Source organism: Chenopodium album, chromosome 10, assembly GCF_948465745.1.
Source record: "Chenopodium album chromosome 10, dcCheAlbu1.1, whole genome shotgun sequence".
NCBI classification, from domain to species: Eukaryota; Viridiplantae; Streptophyta; class Magnoliopsida; order Caryophyllales; family Amaranthaceae; genus Chenopodium; species Chenopodium album.
The window spans coordinates 13,655,944-13,670,691 of NC_137843.1; the positions used below are offsets into that span (position 1 = coordinate 13,655,944).

The 14,748-nt window shown below is 33.2% G+C and overlaps 2 protein-coding genes across 2 annotated transcripts; both read left to right on the forward strand.

The window, feature by feature from the left end:
- Nucleotides 1-528: 528 nt before the first annotated feature.
- LOC145564874 (uncharacterized) lies at nt 529-1,379 on the forward strand. The gene is made up of 2 exons (XM_081625042.1): nt 529-713; nt 815-1,379. Exons 1-2 carry the CDS (start codon nt 529-531, stop codon nt 1,377-1,379), a joined length of 750 nt encoding a protein of 249 aa, XP_081481168.1.
- Nucleotides 1,380-11,535: 10,156 nt separating this feature from the next.
- Nucleotides 11,536-14,505, forward strand: LOC145564875 (F-box/FBD/LRR-repeat protein At1g13570-like). The gene is made up of 4 exons (XM_081625043.1): nt 11,536-11,674; nt 12,562-13,481; nt 13,585-13,734; nt 14,101-14,505. Exons 2-4 carry the CDS (start codon nt 12,570-12,572, stop codon nt 14,503-14,505), a joined length of 1,467 nt encoding a protein of 488 aa, XP_081481169.1. The 5' UTR covers nt 11,536-11,674; nt 12,562-12,569.
- The last annotated feature ends 243 nt before the right edge of the window (nt 14,506-14,748 follow it).

A 14,748-nucleotide genomic window follows, 5' to 3' on the forward strand; every position in this document is an offset into this window, starting at 1 on the left:
GTCAGTGGAATGTGAGAAAAAGAGGAAGCTTGACGGTGTTACTGGGGACAGTCAAATCCAAGTAGAGGGAGTTGGCATATGCCAATCTCTCGAATGACAATGAAAATATTGAGCTGGAACGTCTTTGAGATTGGCAACCTGATGACGGAAAGGACTCTCCGAAATTTATGTTGGAGAGAGAGGCCAAATGTAGTGTTTTTAATGGAGACAAAGTCCGATAGTAGTGTTATGGAGAGAATAAAAAGACTTTGTGGTTTTGAGAATGGCATATGTATTAGTAGCAATGGTAGATCGGGTGGTATTTGATTTTGGTGGCATGATATCAATGCAACAGTAGTATCATATTCGAATCATCACTTTGCAGCAAATATTTGTGACGGTACGAATACCCCAATTTGGTGTGCTGTTGGGATTTATGGGTGGCCGGAATCGAAAAACAAATATAAAACTTGGGACTTGATGAAAACATTGAAACAATCATGTAATGTCCATTGCGTTATGTTTGGAGATTTTAATGAGATAGTAAGTATGTCGGAGAAGGATGGTGGTGCGCTAAGAAGAGAGAGTTTAATGGATGCATTCCGTGATGCCATTGATGTTTGTGAGCTCCGCGACCTTGGTTATAAAGGGTGCATTTATACATGGCAAAGAGGGAATTATGTTGATACGGTGGTGAGAGAAAGGTTGGACAGATTTCTTGGTGATGATAGTTGGTGTGGCTTAAATTACATCCAAAATATTCGGTCCAACATATGGCTAGGGTGTCTTCGGACCATACTCCGCTCTTACTTGATACTATCAATTACTATGAAAGGGGGAGAAAGAAGAGGTTATTCCGGTTTGAGGCAATGTGGTTATCCAGAGAAGATTGTAGTGAAGTGGTTTCGAAAGCTTGGAGTGATGGAGAGGGGCGTGATCCTCATGCTCGAATTGCTTTATGTGCCGAATACTTGAAGAAATGGGCTGCAACTTCTTTTGGAACGGTGAAGAAAAAAATAAAGTTGAAGGAGGTGGAATTACAGGAGGCGCAAGCTGCTCATGTGGATGCATCAATGCTAGCTAGATTAGAACTTCTTGCGGGAGAAATTAATGAATTGCGTTGCTTGGAAGAGTCGTATTGGTATGCTAGATCTCGGGCTAATGAGATGCGTGATGGGGATAAAAATACGGCTTATTTTCATCGAAAGGCAAGTCAGAGGAGTAAGAAGAATCACATAGCCGGTCTCTTTGACTCACAAGGGAACTGGCAGGTGGGAGAAAGCCGTATCCAGGCCAAAACATTGTGGCAGACTATTTTAGCTCATTGTTTGAGACGAGTAACCCCTCCGGATTTGAGGCAGCCCTTGAGGGCGTGGAGCACATTGTGTTGGCAGATATGAACAATGTATTGGATGAGGAACCTAGTGCGGATGAAATTAAAAACGCTCTTTTTCAAATGCACCCTAATAAGGTGCTAGGTACGGATGGTATGCATGCTTTATTTTTTCAGAAATTTTGGCATATACTTGGCCCTGATATTGTTGCTCTAGTTAAGAATTGGGGGAATGGCTTGGTTGATATTGCTGAGATAAATAGGACGTGCATTGTGTTAATTCCTAAATGTGACGATCCTAAATTTATGACCGAGTTTCGGTCAATTAGTTGTTGCAATGTGATTTACACAATAATATCAAAAACTATGGCAAATAAATTAAAGATGTTCCTGGATGATATTATTTCTGTAAATCAAAGCGCCTTTATTCTGGGGCGATTGATCACTGATAATGCTATGATTGCTTTTGAGATCTTCCACTCCATGAAAAGATGGGGAGAAGGACGGAATGGTACTGTGGCATTGAAACTTGACATGAGCAAAGCATATGACAGAGTTAAATGGTGCTTTTTGAAAAGGGTAATGTGTAAGATGGGTTTCTCAGATAATTGGGTGCATAGAATTATGGATTGCATTTCTAGTGTTTCATTCTCTTTTAAGGTGAATAATGAAATATGTGGATCGGTGGTTCTTTCCCGTGGCCTCCGGCAAGGTGACCCAATTTCACCTTATTTATTTCTTTTATGTGCGGATGTTTTTTCGGGCTTATTATCAAAAGCTTCCCTTGAAAAGAAATTAAGTGGTGCAAAAATTTGCCACTCTGCTCCTAGAGTGTCTCATCTGTTTTTCACCAATGATAGTATTTTATTTGCAAAAGCTACTACTCTGCAGGAATGTTCAAAAATAGTTGATATTATCAGTTTATACGAAAGAGCATCTGGTCAGAAAGTCAATCTAGATAAGACGGAGGTTGCTTTTAGCAAATGTGTGAATGCGGAAAGAAGGCAGGCTATTGTTGACACTTTAGGGGTTCGTGAAGTTGATAGACATGAAAAATATTTGGGGCTTCCTACGGTCATTGGCAAATCGAAGAAGGCAATTTTGCGGGCTTAAAAGAGAGGATTTGGAAAAAATTGAACCGGTGGAAAGAGAAGCTGCTTTCAAAACCGGGAAAGGAGGTGCTAATCAAAGCGGTAGCTCAAGCAATCCCGATGTACATGATGAGTATTTCTAAGGTACCGGACGGTCTTATTGATGAAATTCACAGTCTCCTATGTCGATTTTGGTGGGGCTCAACCGTTAATCAAAGGAAAATGCATTGGCAGAGTTGGGATAAGTTGTGTCTACCAAAGGCAAAAGGTGGAATGGAGTTTCGAGATCTCAAGTGCTTTAACCAAGCACTTTTAGCAAAACAAATTTGGAGACTGCAATCCAATCCGAACACATTGATTTCGAAAATTCTTAAGGCACGTTATTTTAAGAATTCAAGTGTGTTGGATGCTAATAGAGGTCATGACCAAAGTTTCACTTGGAGGAGTATTTGGGGTGCCAAAGGTTTGCTTCGGGATGGATTGGTGTGGAGAGTGGGAGATGGGAGTTATATTAGAGCTTGGAAGGATGCTTGGATGGTAAAGAATGGCAAACAATTCTTTTTGCAGCAACCAAGTGGTTGGGAGGAGCATACTATGGTAAATGAGCTAATGGTTGAGGGGTGTGTGAGGTGGGATGCTACTAAAATTTGTGAGTTGTTTAATTTGACAATGAGACAACTGCTCTTATTCTTGCTAACCCTCTGTCAACTCACCCTGCTAGGGACACGATGTACTGGAGCTGCACAAAGAATGGTATTTTCAGTGTAAAATCAGGCTATTGGCTTGCCAGGGACGTTATGGATGATGTGGGTGATGTGGGAAGCAATGAGGATTGTTGGAGATCGGTATGGAATATACAAGGACCTCCTAAGCTTAAGCACTTCTTATGGGGTGTTGTTAAAGGGAACCTCGCTGTGAGGGATCGACTTGTTCAGCAGCATATCATTACTGAAGCTACTTGTCAGATCTGTGGAGGGGCGAGTGAAACAATAATTCATTCCTTGTTTGACTGTACAGCAGCTCGAGAAATCTGGAAGCACAGCGAGCTCTCTGAATATTTAATGGATGCTCCGACAGAATTCTTCGTTGCTAGATGGATGTGGTTGTATAGTAAGATGGAGGGAAGCGTATTAAGGCATATGGTTGCTCTTATGTGGGCAGCGTGGCATTGCAAGAACTTAATTGTGCACAAAAATGAGTACCCTGATGTGATTATGCTTGCGGAAGGTTATTGTAGGCTTGTTGAGGATTATACAGAATATGCAAAAAAGGTTTTTCTCCCTATGATTAGCAGCTATGGCGAGCAGTTCGGTTTGGAAGTGCCCCCCGCAAGGATGCATCAAAGCCAATGTTGATGCACATGTTCCTACGATGGGTAGTTCTGGGTTGGGAGTGGTATTCAGGGATGCTGATTGTCATATTATGTTGATAGCAACGAGGAAAGCAGAAACTTCCACTCCGGAGTGTGTAGAAGCACAGGCTGTTAGATATGCCCTCCAAATTGCCAGGCGGTTTGACTATAGGAATGTGTGGGTTGAGTCGGATGCGGTGAATGTTATCAAAGCTATTTCTTCTGATTGTGTTGGTCGTGCCCCAATTCATGTCGTCTATGATGATATTATATTAGATAGAGCATGGTTCAATGTTTGTCTTTTTTCACATGCCAAGAGGAATTGTAATACGGTAGCTCACCTAGTTGCTAGGGGGGTACGGGAGGGAACGATGAGGTTGTACGTTTTAGTTCCTTTCCTCAAAGTATTGTAACCTTGGCGGAAATGGACATTTCCCCTTAAATTAATATAATGCTCTATCTTTCTTTCAAGAAAAAAAAAACTTGAAAATACTCAAAAATAGAAAGAAAAAAAAAATACAAGTATTTGGTCTCACATGGAAATATTAGAATGCACGTGTTCATATTCAAAATGGGAATAAATGTTTGGAACTTAACAAAGGTAGAAAATCATAAAATTGGTCTTTAAAGTTTTGTTACGGTAAAAAAGCCATTGATATTCCCTTCATGATTTGATAAATGTTACACATATTAAATTCGGTCGTATTTTAATAAGTGTTACACTTTTTTTTTTACAAAATAACTTCAATTTAATATTATATCTTTTCTCTTTCATGGTCCCCACCCAAACCCACTACTTATATTTTATTATTTATTTTCTCTCACATTTTTTTGGTACACACAAGGAGCAAGGCTCCGAAAAAGAAAAACAAACTAACAGAAACTAAGGGGGAACAAAACGTGGCAAAGCCACACATAGTACATCATTATGCAAAATACTCCCTAAGGCTAAGAGGGGACTTGAATAATCTGAAATTTGTTTTTCTAAGGCCTTGCTTGGTTGCAATAGAAAATAACTTCCCGTGGTAATTTACAATTCATGAAAAGTTATTTCACTCATGCAATTCCTAGGAATTTAGTCTAATTTATTTGGTAGGTATTAAGGAAATTATAATTCATAGGAATTTTGAATGACCTAGGGGGACCTAGGTAATTTACTTCCTATATTATGTGGGAACTTCAAATTCTGATGAATTTCAACTTCCTTCATTTTGCACTTTTTTTTGTTAACCAACCAACTTATCAATTTTGCATTTCCTCGCAATTTTGAGTGCCCACGGAAAATTAATGTATCCAAACAACACCTAAGATACTCCTTGATTGGCTAGCCAATTTGCCGCTTGGCTTACAATAATTTATTAACTCCACTATCTTTCTTTTACAATTTTTTTAATACTCCAACTACCCCACTAACCTTTTATTTTAGGAAAAATTTTAAATTACCACCCAAAAATGTAATCATTTTCGAACTAATAACCACCCGTTTAATTTTTTATTTTAAATTACCACCCCTAAAATTAAATAAATGCTCAGATTACCACCCATTTCAGAAATTCGGTGGATTTTCCGTCTGTGGGTCCCATACACCGTTTATTTTGACTGATTTTTTCCCCGATTTTTCTCTTTAAAAACGCTATCCTAACTTCAATTCACATTTTTCTCTCTTTGAAATTTGGTAGAATTTGGTGAAGGAAATGTGAATTAAAGTTTAGAGAGTGTTTTTAAAGAGAAAAATCAAGAAAAAAATCAGTCAAAAAGGTCAAATAAAGTGTTGGGTGGGGCCTACAGACGGAAAATCCACCAGATTTTTGAAATGTGTGGTAATCTAAGCATTAACTTAATTTAAGGGGTGGTAATTTAAAATAAAAAAAATTAAACGGGTGGTTAGTTTGAAAATGGTTATATTTTTTGGTGGTAATTTAAAAATTAACCTTTATTTTATTTAAGTCAATTAAATTGTCTAAATCTTTATATCGGTGTTAGTGTAACACTTAATAATACACTCAGGGAGTATTGGTATTAAAAAAAAAAAAAAAAAAAAAAAAAAAAAAAAAAAAACAAGCTAGTGGTGCAATATCATAAGCTCTATTCTCCTTAATTCGAATATATAAAAACAATAACTTTATTGTAAATCAAATAGTTGATGAAGTCTTAAGTATTTTTTTTATCGAGTAATTAATTAAGAAAAGGATTGATAAATACTTGTACAAATGTATGTAGTATTTTGTATTATCTAATTATATACTAGGTTAGGTCCCGTGTTATGCACGGTAATTTAAAATATCTGCTTTTTAAATTAACACTACTCCCTTCGTGTTTTTTTAAGTGTTACACTTTGACCGACACATAATTTTAGGCAATTTAATTGACTTAAATGTAATAAAAGGTGTAACACCCCAATAATTCTCCCTTTTCCAAACCACTTACTTTAAATAAAAAATAGAGGAGAACCATTGGCATGTTACCGCCACGTGTTAAAACGTTAAGGCTTTATCAAAGTATTGCAGCGGATTTCCAACTTAAATATTAAAATAATATAATTTAGAAAACCAATAAGTCAAAGCTTACAAATTGGAACCATAAAGGCCCTTATTTAAAACCAACCAATAATCAAAAATCCCAAAACATAATTAAAATAGTAAAACATAAATAAGTTCAACACAAAGAACGAATACTCTCAATCACACCAATCCCTTGACAATGCGTATGTCAAATCCCCGAACTTCACATCATCAAGCTAACCTGTGCAATACTGCTCCCCAATAATACAAGTGTAATAATTGGATCATCACAGGGTCATTGAAAGGCGAAGGCCATGACCAAAAGAAAACACACAATAGCACGCAATCAGCAGAGTTGAGTACATACAAGCTACAACGCACAAAATCTAGCAAGCTCAACTAGTTTAAGTAAATAAACATACAACACGAATTCATTAATCAAGACTCCACACTTAAACAATTCAATCGACTCAACATACTTGCTAATCAATTCCAAACAATTGACTCTTTATATTTAATTTAATTAATTTAATTGGAGTAAGCAATAGACGAGGTTGTCCAATCCACCAAATCATTTTGGTCCCAAATGACCATTTAAAATAAAAGTTTAGCGCGATGCAAGAATGGGCGCGACTCCATTCTCACAAAGTTAGTCTAGGATCCCATCTAACTTTCATTATAAAATAAAAATGTAAATACCAAAAGAGAAGAGGACATGTTGATCAAACAAGCCTCGGAAAGCCACGGGCTACCACCGTGTACCCCAACCCATAATTGTCAATACTCTAGAAGTGCACGCTTTCCAGAGTTTTATTGATCATCCATGTTTCACTTTACGTGATTACAATTTTAATTAATAGCCGACTCAATCAAGAAGACCATACATAACAATCATACATCAATTCACTTTTAATCTTATTTAGGACAATGGTGATCACATCACAAGTTGACCTTTAATTCCATTAAACTTCCAAATTATTCAAAATTGTTGAACATAGTCAACCCACCTAGCCATTTCGGCTTAATCCACCTTTACTCAACATACTAACAAATCATGATTGAGTAATAAATAAATAAATAAATAAATAATAACCTTGTGGAATAATTAATAAATTCATTCCACTTAAACCATTCAATTCCAATCCTTTAATAATCCAAACGTGGTTAACAAACCAATCCAATAAAATATGTTTGTATGAACATTCCATACAAAAAATTAATCCAATATAATTCCACATACTTGCATCCATAATTCCATACAAGCATAATTAATTCACCAAAACATGCCTCATAAACATAAATACATGAATTAATTAAATATATAACCAAACAATTTCCATCCAAGTGTTCTCTAATCATGAAACTAAGTTCTTTTCTTTGGTACCTAAACATGATACTACTTACAACGAAGTAGACATGTACGTACCTCGTATAAACAATCCTTTGTGCCACTTTTAATCACTTAAAAGTCTCCTAAGAAATAATCACTTCCTAGAAAACAAGCAACAATAATAAATTAATACTTAACCAAATTTCCAGCAATATAATTTAGATTAAAACTCCTTAAAACTTCATTAAAAACATGTTTTTATGGTTAATTATGCATTAGAAATACAATAGGAACAAAAGCCCCAATTTAATTAGTCATAAGAACCCTAAAATCCCAATTTAAATAAATTGAAACCCTAGGTTTTTAAAATTATAAAATCTGAAAATTATAACAACAATTATAATCTGAAATTATTAGTTTAAAACATAAAAACATGATTTTGATACTAAAAATATAAACTTTATACTATAAAATCAAAACCCAAAACTAATTATAAACATTAAGCATAAAAAAACTTCGTTAAAAATCAAAAACTGCCCGAAAATCATATTTAGAGGCTGAATTTGGCCACGAGAGGGTGGTGTCAAAATCGGATGAGTTCAGAACCTGATCTGGATTAAAACGGGATTAATATTAACGAACCAAAATCTAAACATTAAAACACGAATTTACGTGTTCAAAATAATCTGGAATTAAGTTAAACTAATTAGTAGTATAATCACCAAAATTTCAAAACATCATTACTATAAAAGCCCTAAATCGATTGTTCATAAAAACCCTAAAATCATGATTTTCAATGATTAAAAACCCTAGGTTATTAAATTTACAAAATCTGAAAATTATAACATTTATAAAATCTGAAATTATAAAGTTTAATCATCAAAATACAATTTGATACTAATTAAATTAATTTCAAACAATAAAATCAAAACCCATAATCAATAATTATAATTACACAAATTAATAAAATAAAGGAGAAAGAAAATAAGACTAACCTTTGTGTGGGGAAATTTTTGGGGATGTATGGGGTATTTATAGGAGAGAGGGTAGTAGGGTAAGTAAGGATATTGGGCCTCATTAAATTAATGGGTCAATTAAGAAAGTAAACTGGGTTTGGTTTGTTTGTTGGACATAAATTATAGAAGGAAGGTTCATAAAAAGTTCTTTGTAATAAAATCGTTTATCAACCCCAAAAATAATTTGAAACTTTTGAAATTAAATTTCGGAAAAATACAAATAAATATTATAAATAATATATAATTTCATTTATAATATATTTTAAAATATAGGGGATTACAAAAGGTAAGTGGGGTAGTTGAAGTATTAAAAAATTGTAAAAGAAATATAGTGGGATTAATAGTTTATTGAAAAGTAATAAATGTGAAAGGAAAGATATCATAAAAAAGTAGTAGTGGGTTTGGGTGGGGACTATGAGAGGAGCGAGATATAATATTTTAATGTAGCTTTTTGCCAGAAAAAGAAGTGTAACACTTAAAAACACACGGGCGGAAATGGAAAGTGTAACACTTAAAAAACACGGAGGGAGCATATCAAAATTTTATGACTTTCGTATGTTATATTTATATCAAAATCAATTACATTATACAGAAGGCGAATCTGGTATGACACTTGTCAGGTTTTGATTAAAAAAATTCCCGCCACTTTTACTTTCCTTTTTTTAACAAATATTTATGAACATTATTTTATAATATCCTATAATATTTAACTTTCAATTTGACAACTATATATAAAGTATATTCTACATGCATTCAATGAAAATATTTTGACATATAATATTTTATAATAGGTATTTTATGGAAAAGAAAATCAAGTATTTGTTTCAATTAAAAATATTGATTTTTAATTTTAATTAATTATTGTTAAATTAACATTATAATTTATAAATATGCTAAGTAAAAACCATGCATTGCACGGGACTTAAACTAGTTGAATACTAAAGAACAACAACAAAAATAGTAGGAAAAATTAACATTAAGAATTTTCCTAAAAAAAAAAAAATTTAACATTAAGAATAATCAACATGTATCGTTCTTGACAAGTATTATTGAAATATCCATGGAGTATTACTTGATTAAAATTATATTCATAAATTATTCAAGGAAATAACAAAAACATCATTTGTTGATTTGATAAGTGTATTTCATTGTTTAAGTTTGTAGCTTTTATTACATAATCAATAATAAATCTTGTTGTACTCAACGTATGTAGTACATAAAATGATATGTTATTTTGTAAGTTTATAGCTGTCAATATGATGTTTTATGTAAAGATACATTAAATCTCCCTCAAAAAAAAAAAAAAATGTTATTTGTAAATTTTTGTCCCACCGAGCCTGCCAAAATTTGTAAACCATAAAATTTCAAACCTGCAATATATAATTAAAGAGTTAGAAAAATATATAAGAACAATTATTTCATTGATAATTTGTGGGGTTACAACTCTCGTATATCTTTTGATTCCTCTCTCCAAAGGGTTAGAGTTTTAATATGTTTATAGTACGGGGCCTTGTCGGCTTAAATCCATACTATGCACCTACAATGTTTGGTAGCAGGGAGGGGATGGGGTATTTGTGACTTGTTCCATCTGAGCCTCCTTTAAACCCTATAAACAACCTTCTTTATATAGAGTGTCATAGAGTAGTAAACAAGATATCTATCAAATATTTTACGAGATCTTGAAGATAATATCTTATATTTTTTTGATATTATCTCCTTATTTACAAATATCTGACACCTAATAATTAACAAAATTGGTGTCAATAGATACATTAAATCTTATATTATACTATCTTATATTTTTTGATATTATCTCCTTATTTACAAATATCTGACACCTAATAATTAACAAAATTGGTGTCAACAGATACATTAAATCTTCTATTATACTTTTTACGTAATTAGTACCGTAATATTTGTTTTTTAAATTGAATTTTTTTCAAAAAAAAAATAAAAATTAAAAACTAAGGATACACCAGAAGATGACACGTGTTATTATTGGTGTGTCTTTTAGTATATAGTTATTGATGATTGATGATTAGGATACGAAGGAAAAAGTATACTTTTAAAAGGTTCAATAGTACGGATATATGAATTGAGAGTACAAGGGGCGAGTTAAAATTCTAGGTAACTGAAATTGGAAACAAAACAGTTAGGAATGGGTGGATCCAAATCGAAATTAGATTTGATAGTTTCAATTTTGGGTAATAAATTAAGGAACTAGTTGACCAGTTGTAATTAAGGGTGAACAAAAATTCTAGGTACCCGGAATTAGAGCTCGAATGGTTAGGAACGATGGGTCCAAATTTGGAATTGGACCCGATGGTTTCAATTTTGGGTAATAAATTAAGAAACCTGTTAAAACCGGTTCTAATTCCAAGTCTCAATTTTTTAGACCCGATATCGGTTGGGACCTGATTACCCAACATATATTAAACTAATTTTTTTTTTTTTAAAAAAAAAAACGAAAATATGTTGAAGGCATATTGTTGGTAAAATAAATAAAATATATAATTAATACCTAACATAATTCAAATAGCTTAATTCCAATTCCGAATTTTAGGATCCAGTTCCAATCAATTACGAGTTTGATTTCTAAAATTTTAACAAGAGATGAAAATTTTGTTGTGACTTAGCATAAGAAAGACAACTTTTTTTTTTTTTTGTTTGTGTGTTTCAGCCGATTCACCATTTGGATTAATCCGGATTCGATAATCAGTTTTGAATGGTTAGGTTCCAGTGCCTTCCCAATTGTTATTGTGAAGGATCGAACACAAATTCTCTTTATCAAATGTAGTCCTAATCACCACTATACCAACCGTGAATTGCGAATGGGTAAAGTCAACTTCTTTTTTAGCAGTCAAAACACTCAAACTTAACTCACTTTAAATGTTTTCAAAAAAAAAAAAAAAAAAAAAAAAAAAAAAAAAAAAAACTCACTTTAAATGTGGAAAACTCGAAGGTCGAAACCAAAGAAAAATGAAATTCAAATAAACATTCAGATTGCAGAAACAAAAATTCACCATCTCGAATTCACGATCATCTTCCCGGTGATACCTCTGCTCTCTTCAAAGTAATAGTTTTCTTTCACAATTTTTGTTTTATATATGTTAAATGAAAATTTTTATGTTCTGAATCGTCAATTTTTTTTGTTCAATCAATTTGTATATCTGTTTATTTTTTTTCAATCAATTTGTATAGAATTATTACTCAATTGTAAATTTGAAGGATTATTTCATATCACATTCGGTTAATTGCCAACGAATTATGGGATAAAATCAATTGATATTTTTGGATTAGGGTTATTAATTACAAGTTAAATTTTTATTTATTTTAAAAATATTTGTTTCATGATTTCTCAGAATGTTTGTGGATTAGGGTTTTGTTTAGTAAAAGCTTATATCTTTATTGATCATTATAATTTAGTCTCATTACAAATTAAGTCGTATGTAGATTCCTCATATATTGATTTTGTGGCCGAAATTAAATTAGCTCATATCAGATTTCATAGTGTAAAATATTTAATTTAGCTGATCAGATTTTATAATGTGATTTCAAAATTAAATTAATTTAATTAAATTTAATAATCCCTTCTATACATAACTTTACTTTTGCATTTTCATGATCTCCATGCCCTTGTTTGACCATAAAGATTTTTTGTGATGCACTAGTAAAAAAAGTGTAAAAACTTGATTATTTATAAACTTTACATTGACATGAATTCGACAAGATAATGTTTTTGATAATATTTAAACCACCAATTATGAAGTGAAGGTATAATGTGATGTAATTGCCAATTTTTTAAAGATTTTTTTATGAATAATCTTTGTTTATGTTCTGTTCTTATACATCATATGTCTTGGGAAATCAAATCAACTAAAACGAGTACGTACTTTAGATCAGTCGGAATTTTGTTTTCTTTTTGATTCTAACTGCCTCTGGATGTTTTTGTATTAGCAGTATCAAGTATGGCTCATAGTGGATCCAAGAAAAAGAAGAGCCTTGAAACTCAAGTTGATATGCACTATACTAGATTCAAGAAAAGGAGGAGCCTTAACGATCAAGCTGATATTGATGATATTGATAAGATTAGTGATTTGCCGCGAGATGTGTTAACCAGAATTATGGAATGTTTGCCCCTCCGGGATGCTGCACGAATGTCTGTTGTTTCGCGTAAGTGGCAGGGCATTTGGACTTCAATCCCTAGTCTTGCTTTTGATGCTCACTTTTTTGCAAGGGTTCTTAGAAGAAGTGTACCTGAAACCCATCAATTTTGCAGCATTGTGAGTAAAATACTCTTTCAACATGAAGGTTCCATTCTCAAGTTCACATTGTGGGTTCCTCCTGTAAAAACTTGTCCTGATGTTACTCAGTGGATATCCTTTCTTTCAAGATCCGGTCTTAGGGAGTTCGGCCTTTGTAACATGTTTCATACGCCTCTTAAGTTGAGCTCGCATCTCTTTTCTTGTGATAGCTTGGAAACTTTGAATCTTTATAACTGCATATATAGTCCTCCTCCTAATCTTGGGGGCTTTCCGAGGCTGACGAGCCTGGAGCTTTGCAGAGTCAATATAGTGTGCAGGACACTCAAAGATGTAATTGGCAGTTGCCCTGTACTACAAAATCTAGTTTTAAAAAACTTTTCTGGTATGGAGGATAGACATCTTATTATTGATGTTCCTCTCCTCAGAAACTTGGTTGTCGATGGTGCATTTGCTTCAATTGATGTTACAGTTTCTGAAAATCTTGTGTCAGCTTCCTTTGTTCTACAGAAAATGACAAAAAATTGTCCTGAGGAAGGGAATTCATATGATCTGATCAATTCTCTTGCAAATTCTAGTAAACTTGAATGGCTTTGTTTAGGTGGTTATTTTTGTAAGGTGAGTGAAAAATAAAATGGTGCTTGAATTGTTAATACCAAACCATATTCCTTATGTTCTAATCCTTTGATTAATTCGTGCTTCAAACATGTTATGGCTGCAGGTATTGTTTGAAAAGCAAAACCTTCCTAATACTTCTCCGAAATTGAAAAATTTGGAGTTGCTGTCCCTCCATCTGAATGATCTAGATGATTTTTCTTCTGCAATTAGCTCTATTCAGAGCTTTCCTAACATTGAAACGCTTGATATCTCTGTAAGTAAATTCTTTTTATGGCTAGTTCCTGTTAGCCTGTTAGGATCACGCTTTAAATTGTTGTATGATTCATTGATTCATATACAATCAAGGTACCAAATGACTTTGCCAACATTGGTAATTCTATCTGTATGATACATTGTACTGTAATAAATTTATTTTTTATTAAGTACAAGTATTAAAATTGTTTATTTCTATGGAGCATATTTCAAATTGCAAAATATGTACTGCAGTATTATAAATGTGATTTGACTGTTTCTCTCGTATACAGTTAATAACATAAGGGTACTCATAGTTAATTATTCTCGTGAATCTCATTAGTTTTTTTTTCAAATTCTAACTTCTAAGTACATGTTATATTTATAGGTTAATACCAGCAAAAATCTGGATAATAATGTGCTAGTTTACGATCCTGATTTTATATTACATCACCTCCGTTGTGCAAAAATTGGAATTTGGAGTGCTTCCAGTACAGAGCTCAAGTTGATTGAGTTTTTGCTTGCGTGCTCTCCTGTGCTTGAGAAGTTATCGATATCATTGACTACGCCCCTGAAGCAGGGCTCTCACTCCAAGATGTCGACACAGTTGAACAGGTTTCGTAGAGCATCACCAAAGGTGGAAGTCATCTGTCCAGAGCGTAAAGTCTTTCCAAAGAAATTACCTCATGGGCTCTATCAAGCATCATTCACTTCATCTCCGACTTCTCAACATATTAGTATAGATTCGTCGTCCTCTGACTACACTGAGTATTATTCAGATGCATCTTCTTGATCTGACTAGTTTGTGGTTTTGTATGTAATGATTGGATAGTTTCGGGTTTAATATGTAGTGATTCTGCTTTTGTGATTTTGTATGTTTAGGGGATTTTTGTGATTTTGTAGGTGGCGAATTGGATTAGTTTGTGATCAGTGGTAATAATGTTCTGTATGTACTGTGTAATAAGTCTAATTAGTTTGTGAGTTTTTATGATTTGTACTCGTATCTCATTAATAATCAGAGATATAAGTATATAAC